The following is a 20,093-nucleotide window of genomic DNA, read 5'->3' on the forward strand; positions in this document are numbered from 1 at the left end:
ATGGAGATTGCCCATCACAATCATAACTTGAGACAGTTGTAAAGTGGTCACATGACTGACCCAATTTTATGACATTTATTGCAGCTGTTCTTAAGCAACCAATGCTGGTTTTCAGCAAAAACATAAAAAAGTGGTAGACAGTATGCAACCAGCCATTAATATGACCCAGTTGCCAAGTGTCCAAAATATGGTCACATGACTGCAGGGAGCGCAGGTAGGTTCCACCTTGAACTTTAAAGGATTACTAAACAACTAGTTGTAAACTGAGGATAATCTGTATTACTAGGAAAAACAAAACTAAATTGAATTCTGTAAGATTAAGATCATTTAGAACTGTGTGTGAAAAAGCAGGAAGAGATATGGACAAGGATAAGCGAGTGCTGAAGGAATGTGGATTGAATACAAAAGTGAGCGACCTGCACTAAAGTATGATGAGTTTGTTAGATGCATAGAATGAATGAAGACTGAGTCACAAAACAAATGTATGAAGGAAGAATGGGTGAATTGAGAGGAAGAAAAGACTGAAAGTTGGGATTGGATGAAGGTTATCAGAACCTCAGAAAAAAGTACAAAAAGTGGTGGAATTCAGAATGCATTGCAATGACAGAATGTTATGGAGGTAGAGTAAATGGCATTTGTACAATCTAGATTTAGCTGAATTTCTATTTCATACTTATTTACTTTCTTTGGCTTAGTATTTCTTCCATTTTCTGTAGTTTACCAAAAGGAGTGTCCCAATAAGAATGTAATATGTGTATAAAAACACCAGGCATTCAAAATTATGGACCAATTTTCCTCAAATGCCAGTGGTGATATAAAAATAAATAAATAAATTGCTGTTTATTAATTTGATTCAGATTCTGAAAATGGATTCAATACAAATTCACTTTTGTGAAAATCAGATTGCTGCTGCTATAAAAATCGTTTAGCCAAATGGAAATTAAGTTAGGAGCATCTTTCTTTACTTATTTCCATAATACTTATTAATCATTTTTTATCTAATTTAGGTAAAATAGTCTTGCATATAAGCTATGCAGGCTCTCTACCTTTTTTAAACCAAAATCCAGAACTCCTTTGCTTTTCCGACCAACGGGGCAAAACAGGAGAAAATGAGAAGCCCCTATGCAAACTGTCCATCCTCCTCCCCCCACCCCCACTCCCCAAAAGTTGCGTAACCATCAACAAAGGGAAGCGGAGCGGGCGCCTCCACGGCCGCCCCGGAGATTTCTCTCTTCAAGGTCCCCGTAGAAACGCCGGAGGCTACGACCTACGCGAAAGAGCCATGGCGGTGCCTGGCAGGCTCCACCCCTCGGCTGACGTAAGAGGCAAAAAAAAGGGGCGGGCCCGTAGAAAAGCATTAGGGAGAAGCCGGCGTCGGCTTTCTGGCCGTAGGCGCGCGATGGCGCTGAGGCGGTCGCTGCTCTTCTGAGGGCAGGAGGGCTGCCGGGGTCTTGGGCGAGTCCGCGCAAGGGACGGGCGCTATGCGGGGCCCGCTGCCCCTCCTCTGCCGGCGTCTACAGAGAGCTCTGGCTGCGGGAGCTCCGGGGAGGGTCAGGCTTTGCCACGAGGCGCCGGCTCCCGCGGCTTCCGGAGGGAGCAAAGGCAGAGCTCAGGTAAGAGGGGCTTGCCCGCTTTTTCTCGCCCCGGGATGGGGAGGGGGAACGCTTTGGGAAGACCCTCCCCCCCTGTCGCTCCCTTGACGTCCCCGACCCAAGCAAGCCCAGAGAGCGTAGCGGGAGCTCTTTCTCTCCGTGCTGGGGTGGCGTTTCTTTCAAACGGGAGCAGAAGGAGGGGAAGAAAAGCCTGGCGCCATCTGCTTTCAGAAGACCCTGCCGTACGCGGGGAAGCGCCGCTTTGCTGGGGGGTGGCGGGGGGGGCTTCGCGCTTTCGTGGGTCTGAATGCCGGGATTGAGGTGGGGAGTGGGGGGAACAAACACCGAAGATCTTCCCGGTTAAGAGCACTTTTCTTCTCGTTTTCATTTCACGCTTAATGCCACTCTAACCCACTTTGGAGGAAACGGGTCAGCGAGAGAAGGCAGAATTTGTTATTTTCCACCTCTGGCTTTCTCAGAGAAGAGCTAAGCCGGGGCTTCACCCCCTTTTTAAGCAGCCAGCAATGGGTTTTGGGGACCCGGTTGCTTTTTTTTTTACTCTTTTTGCTCATGTGTAAATCATTCGATTCCTTTCAATTCCGTTAAGGATGATGATTGCTTCTGCTGCTGTCAGTTTTCTTAAAACTCTTGTCCTTTCAGCATCGGCTGGCTGGACTTTTGATGCAGGAAAAGTCTGGATTCCTGACCAAATCCATTGGTTTGCCCTCCTGAGTAGTGTGAAACTTATATTTAATGAGTTCTTGAGAAGTTACACCGAACTGTTAACGTGCATGCTCGGATCTGAGTGATCAAGAATTTGGATTCCAAAATATTTGCTGCAACGTTCTCAGTGCATTTTAAGCCGGGTTATCTTGTTTGAAACAATTCATACAGAGAAGAGTTTGTCTTAAATGATAAAGATCGCTAATGTTTTCTTTCTTAATCACTCTGGTTTTCAAGCATGTGCTTTTTTTAAAGTCATCCCTGAGTTAACCAAACATAGGAATTCTGTGTTGCTAGCTGGAGAAAGCCTTTAGGCTAGGAGTTGTATATAAAGCTTCTTAACATTTCAAGTTTAAGCATAGTTATTTCGGCTCAAGTAACCTGTCTGAACTAGTAGCACTCCTTTTGTAATCATCACTACTGCTGTAGTTCCTTAAGTGAGGAACTGTATACTGGGTGCCACATAGGTGGAGAAAAGAGTGCATAAATTAGTATTACCTTTAAGTTTATAGGAGGATCAGATTCAGAGTTAATTAATGTGCTAAATATTAAGATTCACAAACTAGCATTAATCTTTGCATTCATTATCAATAGCCATATATGAGAAGGGGTTAGATGGGAACACTCAGTTGATAACTATTTGCTGCAAAAACTAGGATAAAGACAAACTCAGAAGAACATGCAGAATGTGAAATCATTTAAACCCTTTTGGAGGCAGTGGTCATTGGAAGCATCTGTTTTAACCTCCAAGTAGCAAAATAACATGCTGCACCTCTGTTTCTATTCTCAATGTATAGGAACAATGCAGGCTGCAAATGCTGCTTCTTTGAGTCACATGATGGGGGGGGATTAGAATGGAACAGTTGGCAACATTAGAAGCTACTGCCCTACTGCTTCTATAGGGAAACACTTTTTTTCTGCAGCCCTGATCCTCCCCATTTTTAATTTTCTTTTTGTTTTGTCGATTTCACTATAACACCACATTTGGTATCATTCTGTCTTTATGGAGTTATCCTGCTGATGATTAGAGAGGATCCTGGTCCCTTTACCTATCTTTTCCTAGATTATTTTGATGCCAGGGATGTTTGTTTCTTTAGAGAAAGTGTACATGAAACATACAGTAATGTTTGAAATTAGACACTACTCTCCTGTTGAAAGGCAGGCACAAATAAGAGCAAATCAACTTGGGCTGCAACTTTGATATTAATGATGATAGGTTGCAATATTGTAAAAGGCATGAACTTTCAGAGTTTTTTTCAGAAACATTTCATTGTTTGAATTATAAGTCATTATAAAGTATATGAGGTGGCTATATGGTTTGCTTTTGCAATGGGTTTATTTTGCAATAGCCATTTGTTCATTCAGCTTGTTTTCATGTACAAAGAGTAATCCCAAAGATAAAATGTGGGATTGTGTTTATACTTGCAGCCATCATTACTAGCACATTCAAGCTGACTATTTAAAAATTAGGTTACTGGACTTGTTATATTCTTTTATTTTCCTTTTTGATTTTACTTATTTTAGCAATATGTTTCTACCTTTCAAAAGATCAAAATTGTGCAGGCAATGGTGGGTTTTGTTTTTTTGTTGCACTGTACAGAAGTTGGACTTTGAAGAAGCAGGATAGGAAGTGTACTGACACTTTTCAAATTTGGTGTTGGAGAAAACCTGAGAATACCAGGACAACAAACCAATAGGTCATCAAACAAATCAAATCAGAGATCTCACTAATAGCACAAATGAGCAGACTGAAATGGTCATACTATGGACACATGCTTATCTGGAGAAGTCAGTAATGCTGGGAAAGGGGAAAAGAAAGAGCAGAAGATGATGAATTCATTGATAGCAGTAATAAATGTGTCATTAAAAGCCTGAAGAACCAGGTTGGGGACATATTCTCCTGGAGATAATCTATCTACAGTACATGGTTTTTTAAAAATTGATACCATCTTGATACATAATCAATTCTACCTTTCAAACTGATGATGTTGTTGTTTTTCCATCTGTGCTGTGGCAAATGGAATGTAGACATTATGCCAACAGTTTCTTTCTGGTTTCTGGGCAAAGCCAAACTAAAATGACTAATAATATGTTATTACGATCTCCATATACCTTGTGGGCAAATGTGTAGTGAAATTATGCAGTAATTGGGCATATAAGTGCCAGTATCTAACTTGGCATAAATGTTTAATTCTCTAAACCAACTACTTAAACATCTAATCATAAAAAATATAGTTGTGAATACAGTGGGGAGACTCAGACTTTATATCTAAATACAAATATTGTACACTGGAAATTATGATTTTAATGATCCTCTTGTGCCTGTATGCATGGAGAGGTTTGCCCAGTAGAAATTTCTAATTGTTTACACTTGATCAATTTTGGTAATTGTACAAGTATATTATCAAACAAGTGCAGTAACATCATCTAGTAAAAATGGCAAAATAAACAAGTGCTGTCTTTCCTACTTATAATAGGAAAACTATATTCCTTTGAATAGATTCATGATATATTTCATACCAATGCATATTCTACTGTCATGACTTAATTCCCACTTATACTTTCCTAGCATCTAGTATTTGAGATAGCTAACACCTAAACAAATTAAAAAGCAATATAAGAAAGGCTGCTAATAGAATCCTCAATAAAAATGTGAAATATGTGCATTGTTGGATCCAGTTTTTGAACCAGAAAAGGCATTTACAGAGAGATATTGGAATTCTTTTATTTTTTGTTTCAACTAATTCAGACATTGTGAAAACCATAAAAGCATTGTGTACTTTTAATTGTTTTATATGCTTATTTCCTTCCCTAAGACTTAGTTTTGACTATATTAAAACTTAGTACAGAAGTCTTCAAAGTAGGCAGCTTTAAGATTTATGGACTTCAACTCCCAGAATTCTCCAGCCAGCAGAGCTGAACTATTCTCCAGCCAGCAGTATGCGAACTATTATACACTGAAAAATCTAATATAATTCTTGTCTTAACTATGCCATAAATCTTCCAGTTGGAACATTTGAGTTATATATTCATGTTCTCTGGAACATGTATTTTCAGACATTTTAAATGTTTTTATTTTTCTCTGAGAGAGTATATTTCTTTTTAGTAAAGTAAGAGTTTTGTAAGTTAAAACAAGCCAAAACATTAATATAATTCAATCCCTAATAAGACTTACTGTATAGAAATAATGGTTTAACAAATATATCTGAGTCAAAAACGTAAGAAGTTAGTTTGGTTTTTCCAGTAGCTAAAATTCATCTCTACATGATCCCTTTTTCTAATCTAGTTATTTAGTTAATATCTTATGTCTCATGACGGACAAATAGTCTTGGATAGAAAGTTGGAAATAACATTATCTTTCTCAATATAAAAAAATATTTACTTTTCTTGTCAAGTTATATTACATAGATTAATACAGGTAAAATTGTGTTTTCCAAATCTGACATGCCTATGCCTTATTGCTTCTACAAGTCTGCTGTCTGAAGCTCACAACAATTTAAGGACCTTGGCACCTTACATTTTATAGCCTTGAGTTCATTGACATTGTATTATTACTAGATACCCAACAAAGGAATATGGGAATTACAGCATAATATTCTTATGAATTTTTTTTCCAAATATCCATCTTGACATGCTGCTCATGAACCAAGTTTTATTTCTTTTTAAGTTTCAGTGCCATACTTAATTTGTAATATTAATAATAATGTGTAATATGGCAATGTGTTGATGATCTTGGCGTCAGTATAGAATGTACAAGTGCCAAAATGAGTTTCCCGGAATAGTTAGAAGTAAAATACCAATTCTGTTATAAAGCTCACTATATAGTCTTGAGCCGAGCATACTCCTTGGGGTAAACTCCCTCACAGAGTTAAGATAATACTAGTCACTTCTAGCAATTTCACTTTGATTGTTGTAAATATACAGTGAAAGGGAGGAGGAACCATGTATTTATATGAAGTTGCTTGAAGCAGAGAAGAGTAACACTGAGTACAAGAGTAACACCAGCATTTTATGAATTTAAGCTACATGATGTCTAATTGATAACAAGATTTTTCTTTCTCTTGTTTCTCTCTTCCATTTCAGCTAGGTGTACAACCTACCTTTGGCATTCTGTTTGATATCGATGGAGTATTGGTACGAGGAAGGACCCCAATTCCTGCTGCCCGAAAAGCCTTTCAAAAACTATTTAATTCTCAGGGACAACTTTTGGTGCCTGTAGTATTTGTTACTAACGCAGGAAACTGTCTGTGTCAGAAGAAAGCAGACCAGCTGTCTCATCTTCTTGAAGTTCCAGTGAGTAATTTTATTCCATCTATTGGAATGCTTGTCATTTTCTTTCTTCTCTACTGTACATGAATTGGAATTGTCGTATATTTATCTATAGCTTAGAATTTTGCCTTCAACTGATAGAGGCAGCTTCTTAAGCTTCATTACAAATCTTTCCATTTTTTAAAAATTAAAATTGTTCTACATTTTCCATTTCTTTTGGAAGCAATTTGGGGAATGAGGCTTCCAAAGCACCACAAGAGTGGCCTCCATTCTCTCGAACCTTCGGAAGCCTTACTCCCCAAATCATTGTAATTTCAGTCACTGAATAAATGGTCATAATTCAAGGGCTATCTCTACAAGAATGAAAACGGATTATCCACTTTTTCTCTCTCCTAGATTTCCAAAGACCAAGTTATGATGTCCCACAGTCCTTTGCGAATGTTCAGGCGTTACCATGACAAGTGTGTTCTTGTATCAGGACAAGGCCCGCTCCTTGACATCGCTAAGCAGTATCCTTGGAAATACTGGGTTTATTCTGCATTGGGCCGAAGATGCATGATAGGGGGATGTGCTAGAGTTAAGCATGTGGTGTGTATTGTTTTTTCTCAAGATTCAAAGATACATTTTGTAGAGAAAGCAGAAAATGTCTCCTATCAACTCCATGAATTTAGGAAATCTCAAATGGGATGATACAGAATGTAAACGGATAAGACAAACTAAATAGAGGGAGTAGATCTCCTTTGCCTCTTGATTCCTTGAATCAATTCCACTAATTCAAAATTCCTCTTTCTTTGAGCAAAGTTAAAGATTTTCAAAGCAAAGTTCCTAGAAATCAGTTTGAAGCCATTTATTAGGAACTCTCATAAATGTTTCAGATTGGAATGTACCGTAAATTATAATGAGTTAATAAGAAACTTATTATTGGACATTGTTGTACTTCTGAATAAAAATTAGCTTTTGTAAGAGTCCTAAATGTAAAGTTCTGAGTGAACCAATGAACGAAGATTGTGTTTATCTCTCTCTCTATATTGTATGTACAGTATTCTCCCAGAGGATATGGAAACATTTCCTCTACTTAGAGTATGTCTGTCACTGCCATTTCAAATGTATTATTTGGGGAATGCAAAACAAATATGTCTTTCATTAAAACATAGATGCATTGCTATCCATAACCAACATGTCATTAGTCTTGGATTTTGTCGGCCTATTACAATTGACAGGTTGCGAGAAACCTATCCCTTATTGGACATGGTGGATCATGACAGAAGACCTAAAGTTTTGGTAAGTGTACTGTACTTTATTGCTTTTTCTCTTTAATAATTCCTTTCACATTTTTACATTGTAATTACAGTTGCCTATTGGGCTGCTTGTCATATAAATCGGGTTCCCAACCCCTGGGCCATGGACCAGTCCACGGCTTGTTAGGAATTGGGCTGTGCTGGCGGGCAAACAAGCAAAGCTTCATCTGCACATGTTCATGGTCTAGGATGTGTACGAAACTATCCAGACTGGTCCGTGAAAAAAATGTCTTCCACAAAACCAGCCCTGGTGCCAGAAAGGTTGGAGACCGCTGATATAAATGATGTTCTTTCCAAGGATGAATAAGGCTTACATTGATTCCTTTTGGTCTAGTGGTTAAGGCACAAGGTTAGAAAGCAGGAGATCATGAGTTGCAAGTTCCTCCTTAGCATGATACCCAGATGGGTTCTTTGGCACAGTCACAACCCAACTCACCTCACAGAGAGGTGGTTGTGGGAAAATAGGAGGAGCGAGCTGTGTTGGATATGTTTACTACCTTCAGTTATTTCTAAAAAATAAAATCAAACAAATAGATTCAAAACTAGAGGATTCCGAAATTTTGGAACTGGAAGTACACTTATAATGAGTGTCACCTGGGCAATTGTGATAACCAGGCATGAAATACTGGGAGTATCACTTCTTCTAACTTTGAGCCTCACCATTCTACAAATCAAAAGAAGTAATATACTGTCTGACAAAGCTGTCTCAGACCATCTCTTCTCATAAACTCCTTTGGCCCTCTGACTCAGCACTCTATTCCAAGGCTAAATGTCTGCTGTTTCCACTCTCACCTAGATGGTGCCAGTTCCTCTTATGGACACGTAGTAGCAAAGCAGTAAGCAGAGCAATAGGTGGGCTGGATGATAGGAGAAGCAGGAACATAAAATGGACAATACCACATTGCTGTGATTCAGACTCCTTTATCTGTTCCCAACCAAACCAGAAATGCTTGAAACTCTTAACCAGTTTTGAAGATGGGGCTTGAGTGTGACAGAAAAAACAGTGACCTTTCAAGTGCTAAATACCTTCCTGAATATGTTTTAGAAAGTGGCAGTATCACTTACCTTTTCTTGTCTCGGAAAGTAAATAGTGTCAGTTTAGATTACTGATTGGGTAAGAAATGACAGAGAATTACCAGTAATGTAGTCCAGACTGGGAAGTTGAAAAACATCAGGAAGATTTAGCAACAACATCCTTTCCCTGTTGTTAAGAAAACTACACGAATACATCAATTGTCAATAGTCAACCTTGACTAAAAGAAGACTTCACTTTACCTAGTCAGATGATCTTTCATACAGTGGTATGAAAGTTATACAATAAAATAAGTATAAGTTAATATACAACTATATTCAATAAAAACAAAACATACATTAAAATGTGCTGAGAGATATATTTCCAACATTCATACCAAGAACAGAAGGGTGTTGATGTTCTATGTTATAAATAAGTTAACTCTTTGACTTCTTGTTACCAATTCTCTTTTGTGCCAGTAGCAACATAGTGAAGGTGGGTTTTAGTTCAGATTATAGCAGAGCGTGGATAAATATTTCCTCATATGCACAAATAAAAAACAGTAATGTGGTGAAAGTCCAATTGCTCAAGTCTTATTGTTTCCTTGATGCAACATGTACTGCTAATTTGATTGTCAAAAATTACGCACTGTGTACACAAAGGATGCATTTAAAGTATCTTTCTTTGCATCATTCGTAGCATATAAAAGATTGCACTCTTTCTTCTTAGAGTTTCTCAATATTGACTGATCCTAGAACAGATTTGATAGCAGCCGAGAGAGCAACTGAGGAAACGCTACTGGTGACTAATAACACAAACGCTCGAGTATTGTAGTAGGGAAGAGGGTAAAGAAGGCAGCAGCATTGGACTGATTCAGCTTTGTTCAATTGAGTCTCTCCTGACATCTGGAGTTCAGGTCAATGTATAGTTAGCTCTCTAATTAGCTCTACAGGCTTGGTTGTTTTGCAGAAAAGAGTGGTTATGGTTTCTTATTTTGTGATGCAATTGTTTTGTTCTTTCCCTGGTAAGCACACTATGACGTAGATGTTGCTGGTACACCATTTTGCAGCAAACACACCTGCAGCTACAGAAAAGAGAAATCAGAGAAAAATAATTCAGTAGAGTGTTGAAAGTAATTGATCTGGTTAGCCAATATAGTTTAGTTCAGGTGTCCCCGTCTTTTCCCATGATTATTTAAATCCAACTTGAAAACATTGTCTTGAGGGAGGTTGGTTAAGTTTGCTTGCCAGGTAAAACAACTGAAGTTACTTTCATATGATGTTCCATAATCCCCACTCAGCCTCCTCATACTTTTGGGCTGAAAATTTTAACTGTGAAGCTGAAATTCAGCACACTTAAGTCAACGAATGTGTATGTTACAAAAACATTAAAAATAGAATACAGAAGAATGCATGAATATGGTTTTCATCATTACATCTGTGATATTGTGCTGTTGAACATAATGCAACTTCTACAGACCAAATGAGCTGCAATTGAATATGTGGAAATGACATGAAGTTAATAGTAAGGACTTCAGATGATCAAAGTCAGAAGAGTGGAGGAAGAAGCAGCTCTGGTGGCATGTTGAATTAGGCCTAAAAAGATAAGTGATATATTAGAGGGTATTCTGTGTTATAAACACAGGAGACATTTCTAAGACACATTGGCAATTATATGGACTTTTTTTACAGCAAGATTAAGGGACAAAACATTCAAGATCTAAAACAGTGGTGTACAAATTATATAAATGGGAAGTAGCTCATCTCCTTACGTTTGTGATGACAGATTTTAATTTTTTAGAGGTGCTGGGAATTTAATCAGAACATGGGCTGTGCCCATAATGTTCAGAGGTTTGTTTACTTTGTTTCTTCTTTGTGCTAATAAAGGATACTTTTCTTAGTAAATGTAACTTTTTTTTTAATTTGTAGCACTTACCCACAATGGAATTCCCCAAGATTGAAGGTCAGTATGTCTAGATGTTTATGTTTAATTCTGAAATTTACTCCAAGTAAAATGGACTGCTTTGTGATAGCTCTGAAAGCATTGTGCTAATTTTTGCTAGCTGCTGTGATATATCCGAATAAGAATGTGACAGTCATCACATACAATATATACTCATTTTACAATGATACTGACAGGTTGTTCATTTTTATTCGTTTCTTTGATTTTTCTACTATCTACATTATAAATCTACCATTAATGTTAAGCTGTTAAGTTTCTAGTTCTTTACCAAACCTCAATATTACAGTTTCAATTTCATATGAGGTTTAAAAACTAATGAAAAAACTAGTAACATTTATTTATTTATTTATTTATTTATTTATTTATTTATTTTTGAATTTATATACCGCCCGTCTCCCCCTTCGTTATTATTCTATGCTAATTCATGTTACAGAAGTTGTATTAAGGTTTGTAATTATATTCCACTGGCAGTTTACATTAAAAATTGGTTTTTGTACAGTTGATTTTTTTTCTTGTGTTTTTTTTCTCTATTTCTAAAAAGAAAAAGGACTGAAGTACTTTAAATACAAAGTAATTATTTTCTTTTAAATATCAGTGGACATACCAATGTAATGCTACCCCAAATGGTTTTGTGATACTTAAAAAAAAAGATTTCTGCATTTTAAGATGTGCTATTTTATTTATTTATTTATTTATTTGCTGCTAAATTTTGATGGCATGATCACAGCAGCCTTTACGGGCTGATTAAGAATAGATTCAATGATTAGATGCAGCCCAGGCCCATGGTTTGCCTATTCTTGTTATAGTGTGCATGAAAAACGGAATGGGGTGCGTTTGTTATTTTGCATTAAGAAATAGCTTACAATCACACCCATGTAACACATTGATATTGTGCTTATCTTACAGCAGTTATTTTGTTTGGTGAGCCAGTGAGGTGGGAAACCAACTTACAATTGATAATAGATGTTCTTTTGACAAGTGGCTATCCTGGAAATCCTTATCAACGTACGTATCCACATATTCCTGTATTGGCTTGTAATATGGATTTGATGTGGGCAGCTGAAGCTCAATCCCCAAGGTAAGGCAAAGATGCTAGTTGTTCTGGAGGTATTTTTCTTTAGGTTCTAACATAGATTCTCACCCACTACCTTAATCAAAGATGTGTGGTGTCATAATTGTTTGATTTGAGACAGAATTGATTGTTCAATGAATATATCCAAAGCTTGAATTAATATTTGGGTAGTGACAACATCTTCCCTCCAGGAGTGGGTTCTACTTACCTTTACTACCAGTTCGCAGTGGGGCCGCGCACTCTTCTGTGCATGCGCAGAAGTGTTTTGATGACGTCAGGGTCGGTGGGCGGAGCCTCCCGTCAGTTTTATTACCGGTTCTATAGAACCGGTGTAAACCGGGGGCAACCCACCACTACTTCCTTCCCATTTAAAATGCACTTATTGCTTTGTCACTTGGAACAATGTAGAAATCCATTTTATGTGTATAATGCCATTTTGGCATTTGCAATAATAACTGATGCTTGGGATACTATCCTGGTAACAGGGCCGGATTTTCCTATAGGCTAACTAGGCTTCAGCCTAGGGTCTCAAGATCAAGAGGGGCCTACATTCGAATTGTTAGCAAAATTAAAATTACACAAAATTAAAATTATAGGTGAAAGGGCCTCATAAGTGGAATAGCCTAGGGCCTCTTTTCATCTAAATCCGGCCCTGCCTGGTAAATCCTGAAAGAAGAGGCAAAAGGAGGCCTCTCATAAGAACAGCAATTCTATGGGAAGGGGCTTAGCTGGAAATACTACTTCCAGATGCATTAGAAGTATCATTGGAAACACATGAATTTTAGTTTTTGAATATGCAAGTATTCATAGAATATATTCAGCCGTGTAAATGTTTTGTGAAGCTTATCTTGCCCAGATTGTTTTTTTTTTCTACACCATTAAAATGTTTTGGCATGTTTCTTCAACTTTTAAGTAACTGCCAAGAATTATGTAGGCAGAAGAAAAAGTGAGTCAAAGCAATCTTGCCTTATAATTCACAGCAGAGAAGCTAAGGATTTGGATAAATAGTATATATAAAATTCTTCCTTTTAATGTAATACATTGCTTTTATCCTAGCCAGCGATAGAACTATTGACCAAATTTTATTTCTGTGTTTCAGGTTTGGGCATGGAACGTTTATGGTTTGTTTGGAAAATATTTATAAGAAGATCACTGGCAAAGAATTGAAATATGAAGCATTGATGGGAAAGCCTAGTGAAGTGACTTATCACTATGCAGAGTACCTCATTAGGACTCAGGCATCTGCAAAGCAGTGGAAGAGCCCTATTCAAACGTTGTATGCCATTGGGTAGGAAATTTCTTTTCTTCCCTCTCATTTGCTATCCCCCCCCCCCAAAAAAGTTAAATTTCTGGCTAGCTATTGTTCCAAGTTAAATGGAGGTAGACAATTGAAAAGAGTATATAGATTGCCCTCTGAAAATATGTTGATCTCTAATGTAATTGTTTTGCAGGGTGCCACTCTTGCTGAGGCAGGTTAGACAGAAAATCAATAACAAAATCTGTCCTGTACTTCTACATATCACTACCCAATCTGCCAATTAATTTGAAACCCTCTTTTAAGATCTTGCTGCCTCTAGCAAAGATCTTGCTCATGTGTGCTTAAGTGTTACAGTCATGTTTTCTTAATGGAATTGATTAGTCCTCAGCATCAGCTAAGATTGTCTTGTAGTTCATGGATGTCATGCTTGAGATTTCAGTTCAAACACTACAGATTTCACTTTGGAAGAGCTATATGAGAGAACTTTTGAATAATTGGTTACTTGTGTAATTGTACAGTAGCAGCTAAGCTTCAAATTGATTTTGAAAGTAATTCCATTGCAAGATAATCCTGCCTATTGTAAAATGAGACTGTTTAGCATGAAATGCCATTGCATGGCTGCCAATAAAAAGGCAGCCTAGGAGTGCTAAAATGATCCAGCAGCTTCCTTTATCTTCTATTTCTGAATCCCGGCAGGATAAATTAAAAAGCTTGCCCTGTGCCTTACCCTGCTTGTGCATTTCAGATTGTATTCATGCTTGTGGGAAACAGTTTTTTAAAAACCCTTTTCAATTGAAAGTTAAAATTCTGATATGTCATATTTTTTAATCTAGTTGTCATCTGTAACTTTTGGCAGTCTTGAGTGTATCAATTTGATATTGGGATATGCATGAAATGGTTGCACTGTGAGAACACTTGTGAGGCTGTAACATGCTCACCTTCAAAATAATGTTTTTTGCTTGCATTGAACTATAATTTCTGTCATCCCACACTGAGGAAATTGGAAGATGACCTCATAGACATTCCACTGGCAACATATTAGAAAAGATTAGGTTCACACTTGCAACCTTAAAAAATGCACAAGTTTTAAAAATGTATTATTTTAAATACTTAAAATAATACAGGCAATTCTCAGTTAACTACCCCTCGTTCAGCAACCAGTCAAAGTTGTGACGGAGGCTTATAACCAGTCCTCAGTGTTCCAGCCATCACAGCACCCACAGCCACATGATTGCTATTATAATGCTTGGCAACCAGCTCACACTTATGACACTTGCAGCATCACACTCATGTGACTGCAGTCATCTGATCACCATCTGCAACCTTCCCTATTAGCTTCCCACAAGCAAAGTCAATGAGAAGCTGACACGGAAAAGCACAAATTGCTCCTTTAAATCAATTCTGCCACTTTTTCTCCCGAGGAACCTGCTACGCCAAGAGCTGTGGTGACACAGTGGTTAGAATGCAGTACTGCAGGCTACTTGTGCTGACTGCCTGCAATTTGGCAGTTCGAATCTCACCTGCTCAAGGTTGACTCAGCCTTCCATCCTTCCAAGGTTGGTAAAATGAGGGCCCAGATTGCTGGGGGCAATAGACTGACAACATCCCCCTACCTACATTCCCAATTACTTCCTCTGCCCACATTCCCAATTACAGTCCCAATTACTATCATTATCCAAGGACTATCTATACTCTTTAAATATTCCATTAAACTTTATTTGTCCAAAAGAATAAGAAGCTCAGTGCAATACCATGCAGGATTTGAGTTTACAAAATTGCTGGATCAGGAGTAAAATTCCCGCAAAGGGAGCTTTGATACATATAGTTTCCCATGAAAAGGGGATACCACATTATGCAAAGAGTAGTCTATGTCTCATTCCAAGCACCTCTCCAAATTCTAACTGGGTGTAGACAAATGACTGAAATTGAATTTTTTTTATTTTTTATTTTATTTATTTGTCGAGTACATATTAGATAATATATATAAGTATAAGCATGAATTGAATACATAAAATGTATACAATTAAAGGGAACATTAGGATAGGGATGGTAGGCACGCTGGTGCTCTTATGCACGCCCCTTACAGACCTCTTAGGAATGGGGTGAAGTCAACAGTAGCCAGTAAGGTTAAAATTATGGTGGGTTTGGGATGAAACCAGAGAGTCAGGAAGTGCATTCCAGGCATTGAGCACTCTGTTGCTGAAGTCATATTTTCTGCAATCGAGTTTGGAGCGGCTCACTTTTAAGTTTGTATCTATTGTGTGCTTATGTATTGTTGTGGTTGAAGCTGAAGTAGTCATTGACAGGTAGGACATTGTAGCAGATGATTTTATGAGCTATGCTTAGGTCATACCGAAGGCGGCGTAGTTCTAAATTTTCTAAGCCCAAAATTTCAAGTCTGGTGGCATAAAGTATTTTTTTGCGAGCAGAGGAGTGGAGGACTCTTCTTGTGAAATATTTCTGGACATGTTCAATTTTGATAAAATGAACTCTCTTACCCTAATAATTATACATATACCATCTATATTTTTGTTCTGATGGAATTTTCCTGTGTTTCTAGGGACAACCTGATGACAGATATTTATGGTGCTAATCTTTACAACCGCTACCTTGAAGAGAGGATCTCAAGAAGTTCTAAGGCTCATGTCCAGGCCAAAGCCCTCGGGGGCACAAGATCTGCCACCGTTTCTCAGGAAGAGGAGCTTGAGAATTCTTGGGAAAATGAACTTGCATCAGCTACTGCCACAAGATGTACGTCTGTTCTTGTTTGCACCGGAGTTTATAACCCTCACACAGAGGTGCCTTCTGATACAAGGGAGAACATCACTGAGACTGTCTTTCATGGACACAGAGATTTCAGATTTGATCCTGCTTTAGTAGAACCAAACCATGTAGTGTCAGATGTTGAAGCTGCTGTTGATCTTATCTTCCAACTGGAAAATTTTGCACCACATGAAAACTGCAGGACTTTCTAATGACTTTGTGATGCTGTTATATTCCTTTTCCTTCTGAAAAACTAAGAGGGGTACTTAATATCAAACAGTCTCTAACATACTAATGTTTTTATAAGTAACATTTTTAGTACATTTCTTTAAAAAAACCCAGAACCCCATATATTTCTTTTCTGCGTCAATTTATTTTAATGACCAAAACTGTTATGAATTGTACTTTTTAATGAATTTTCTTCTAAATATTGACTCCTGGTTCAGAGATCCCAGTTTCCAGATTTGATTATTAATGTCAAACAGGTGTGTTTGGCAATCAAAATTCTAAAACAAGTACACTATTAAACTCCACACATTGCACTTAATTCCCAAGGAATTAAAATGTGCCTGTCTGTAGTATCCAACTTTTTCTTTATTTCATTACCTTCCCTTGGATCAATGCTCTGTGTGAACCACAAAAGCTGAATGCTGATGCTTTTCTTTTGTATTCAATTTGAGATTGAATGACAGAATTCATATGTGAACAGAAGGGCTTTCCCGAGGTAGGTATATGCAGAATTCATTAAAATGAATGGGGTTTGTAGGATAGCAAATACAATTTTGCTCAAATCCCACTTTGAATAAGCTGCCTAAAGTTGCTTCTGTCAGACTTTGCCCTTTGGGTTTTATTATTAATCGCTCTGGTGTTTTTGCTGTACTGAACAGCAGGATTAAACAGTTCCTTGAGCTTTTAGTTTTAACTTGAAACTCCACAAGTGCGACCAGGTACTGATAAGATAATGTTTTCTCTTCCTTCTGCTACTAAATGTTACATACTTAATTTTTAAGGACTATATATCTCATAAATGTAAACACTACATTTTATGTCTTATTCTTTGAAACTTTGTTAACTGCAGCAGTCTGTCCAGTAAAATATTTTCTATTTTAGAAAGCACAAATTTTTGTTCAGCGTTCTAATCCCTCTTTAAAGTCGTTTCAGTTGGCAGCTATCCGTTATCTCTAATTTCTTCATTTTGCTCTTGGGACAATTAAAGTTCCTGTACGTATTTTCTTATCCTGTTTAGTTTTTGTTATGAATCTGTAGCAAGGAACTTTATCAAAGCTTTGATAGTGCAAGCACATATTCTCTTTTCACCCAAACGTTTTTAGATGTGTCACTCTTAATAAATTCTAATAGGAAATCCTGCTAATTCCTTTTCTGGCTTTTTTTTTCCCCTTCTGCACATTTTCCATCAGTTTATTTAGAGTGTGGCCTCCATCCCTATAATTTCTTTGCTTCCACACTTCAAATCTTGTTTATTGTTAAAATGGCCTTTGTCCACTTATTAAATATGAAGGACAAACACACAACTAATTCAATATTTTTGTTACAGCAGTCATTTACTCTTTCATGCAAATCTTTATTTGCCCAGGAGGTTTTGAATATCATCAGTATTTAATCAATTTATACATTGGTTTGCATAGCAAGGAATATAACTTTTTCGGAAATCCCCTACTGAAGATTTGTGTTTTGCTAAGAACACAGATGCAAAGAATGTCATTTGGACTTTATGTTTCTCTCCTCCTTCACACATTCATCTAATCTATTTCAGACACCACCACCCTAATTTTCTGGGGATTTTAAGGCATACATGGAGCGCTCTCTGTATGCTTTTTAGATTAGTTTCTTCCTTTTTCAGTTTCAGGTCCTTTTTGTTTCACTTGGGTAAGACTTATCTTTTTTTAAAAAAAAGAGTCCTGCCTACCATGCTGGCATAGTTATAGACTTGGTGATAGTTTTCCTGACCTGCAGTGTATATACTATCTGAATTTCAAACTTTGCAGTATGGAAAATGCTCAGGCATTCTGGAGAAACTGAACTTTCAATTTTTGTTTTAACCTTTCTTGACCCTTTTTTCATTTTTTTTTTTAAACGGAGAAATGCTTATATATGGCTAATTTTTTCAAAATATTTTAAAAAAAGAAAATTCAGTGTTTTAATTGGCAGTCGAAATTATTACTGCTGGACAGCCTCCATATTAGCAACCTTATGAAAGGTATTATGTTCTCCAAAAAAGCAACCAGGTCTGCTGCAGACTACTGCCACAAACTATTGCATTAAGCACTAGCATGTTCACATGACTACAAGGAAGAGATTATTTAATCACTGGTCAATCATTACTGTTCTGATGATTAATCTTTACAAAACTCTGAGTCTATGGAGTCCTAGACTAAGTAAAGCTATTGGACAAAAATTGATCTGAATAAACTTCGTTCCAGTTCAACACTCACCTCTTAAATGCAATCTGTTTTACCTAACTCTAAACTCCCAGAATTTTCAGAAATTGGCATGCTGATTTGGAAGATCTGGGATTTGGAAATAGTGGTATACAGAAGAGACAGAGATGGCATCTTGTGTGCAGGAGTATAGAACTAGTCAAGTGGAGAACCTGATGGTATCAGATGTCAAAGAAGTAAGACTGGTGGTTTAAACAACCATATTTTAAAAAAACTGGATGGGTGCAAACCTTGATGGATACAGAGTTAAGAAATAAAAACAGTGAGCAATCACAGGCTATATACATAACAGTACACCTAGAGGGAATAGAAAAGCTCTGGACCTTCAGAACTTCTAAGACCAAATAAGATTGATGAGGGATGATGAAGATGATGACGAACAAAAAAAGGAAGAGAAGGAAGTCCAACCTGAATGTAGCTGAGTTTGCTACCCTCCTGTATTTGTTAGTTGGCACTTGACTCTACCACATACTTGGATAATCAAGTGCCTAGAAATAACTGGAAGCAGCAGGCACATCAGAGGCTTTGTACAAAGTGTCAGGGTTTCAACCGATGCCCTAAATAAATCATGAGCCTCGAGCCAAGCTTCAAAAGTAAATCCAGTTATTTATTAGGAGCTTCATGTTGGCACAATCCAAGTTAAGCCAACTCTGACCCAACGTAATCTATGTTCCAATTCTGACCCCGTTTCCCCCCCCCAAGGTGTGTCATCAGTCACAGTCCCCAACAAAGCAATTTTGCGGGTTGTAAAAATCATTCCCTTCCAGCCACTGTGGGTAATCGTGGAGATGGCCTTGACAGAGAGATGGCTGGAGTGTGCTTTTGTTTTGACTGACGTGCTGCCTTGCCGCAGCTGCAGAGTTCATTTTTCCATCCCCCTTTCTTATGGTAACTCGAGAGCAGGCCAGGGATGCTTTGCGAGTTGACACAAAGATCAGTGGAAGAATGGAAGACACACTTGCTGGTCGATAGTCTGGAAGAGGTTAACATCAAGAGAGGAATCTCTTAAGACTTTCGCTACTACTGTTTGTTGTTGCATTGATTCCTCTATCAACAGTGCTGAACAAGTCATTGGTCACAAATCCAGCTCTGTGAGCCTCATATTTATAATTAAATTTGGTGTGAAACATTAAAAGTGAGAGAAAGAAGCCTACCTCCTACCATATATAGGACCAGGATTTTTATTCAACAAACACTTTTCAAGGTGTTTACCCTTCTTTTTGAATGAACAAGGTAAATGGATTTTTTCTCTTGAACCAACAAGATAATTTAAGAAAATGAGTAACTTTATTCCTTGGAAAAGCATTGAAGAACAGTAGCTATCCTGATGTCTACTGCATGTTCTTACAGACTACAGCAATTCCTGAATCAGTCTGTGATCTGAACTAAAAGCCAAAAATGAACCAAAACCCCAAACTTCAAGGGATAACTGATGCCCAATTATAATAATGGTTATATAGTGATTTAGAATTTAATATATTTAATGCGGCTTACATACACGCACAGTGACTATGTATAAAATGAGAAATTTTTTGAAGGGGAGGTGTTTACATTTACCTTTTGAGTAGACAATGACTATAGAAGTTGGGAAATGACACAATGTTCTATTTTTTTTTTAAAAAGGGATTTTAACAGAATTAAGCATATTTTATAGTCCTTAGGGTTTATCACAAGTAAACAGGAAC

The 20,093-nt window shown here is 37.4% G+C and overlaps 1 protein-coding gene across 4 annotated transcripts; it reads left to right on the plus strand.

Annotated features, from left to right (window-relative positions):
- The first annotated feature begins 1,351 nt into the window (after positions 1-1,351).
- LOC117677641 (haloacid dehalogenase-like hydrolase domain-containing 5) lies at positions 1,352-17,321 on the plus strand. 4 transcript variants are annotated; one of them, XM_034437963.3, is made up of 8 exons: positions 1,352-1,613; positions 6,399-6,608; positions 6,981-7,093; positions 7,772-7,865; positions 10,823-10,856; positions 11,763-11,934; positions 13,028-13,216; positions 15,747-17,321. In XM_034437963.3, the coding sequence occupies exons 1-8, from the start codon at positions 1,482-1,484 to the stop codon at positions 16,159-16,161; spliced, it is 1,359 nt and encodes a 452-aa protein (XP_034293854.1). In that variant the 5' UTR covers positions 1,352-1,481; the 3' UTR covers positions 16,162-17,321. The 4 variants fall into 4 exon arrangements, with proteins under 4 accessions (XP_034293854.1, XP_034293863.1, XP_034293872.1 ...); XM_034437972.3 differs by having other exon boundaries at positions 1,354-1,613; positions 11,766-11,934; XM_034437981.3 differs by having other exon boundaries at positions 1,355-1,613; positions 7,805-7,865.
- The last annotated feature ends 2,772 nt before the right edge of the window (positions 17,322-20,093 follow it).

Source organism: Pantherophis guttatus, chromosome 2 (genome assembly GCF_059756535.1).
Source record: "Pantherophis guttatus breed Tessera chromosome 2, ASM5975653v1, whole genome shotgun sequence".
Classification (NCBI taxonomy): domain Eukaryota; kingdom Metazoa; phylum Chordata; class Lepidosauria; order Squamata; family Colubridae; genus Pantherophis; species Pantherophis guttatus.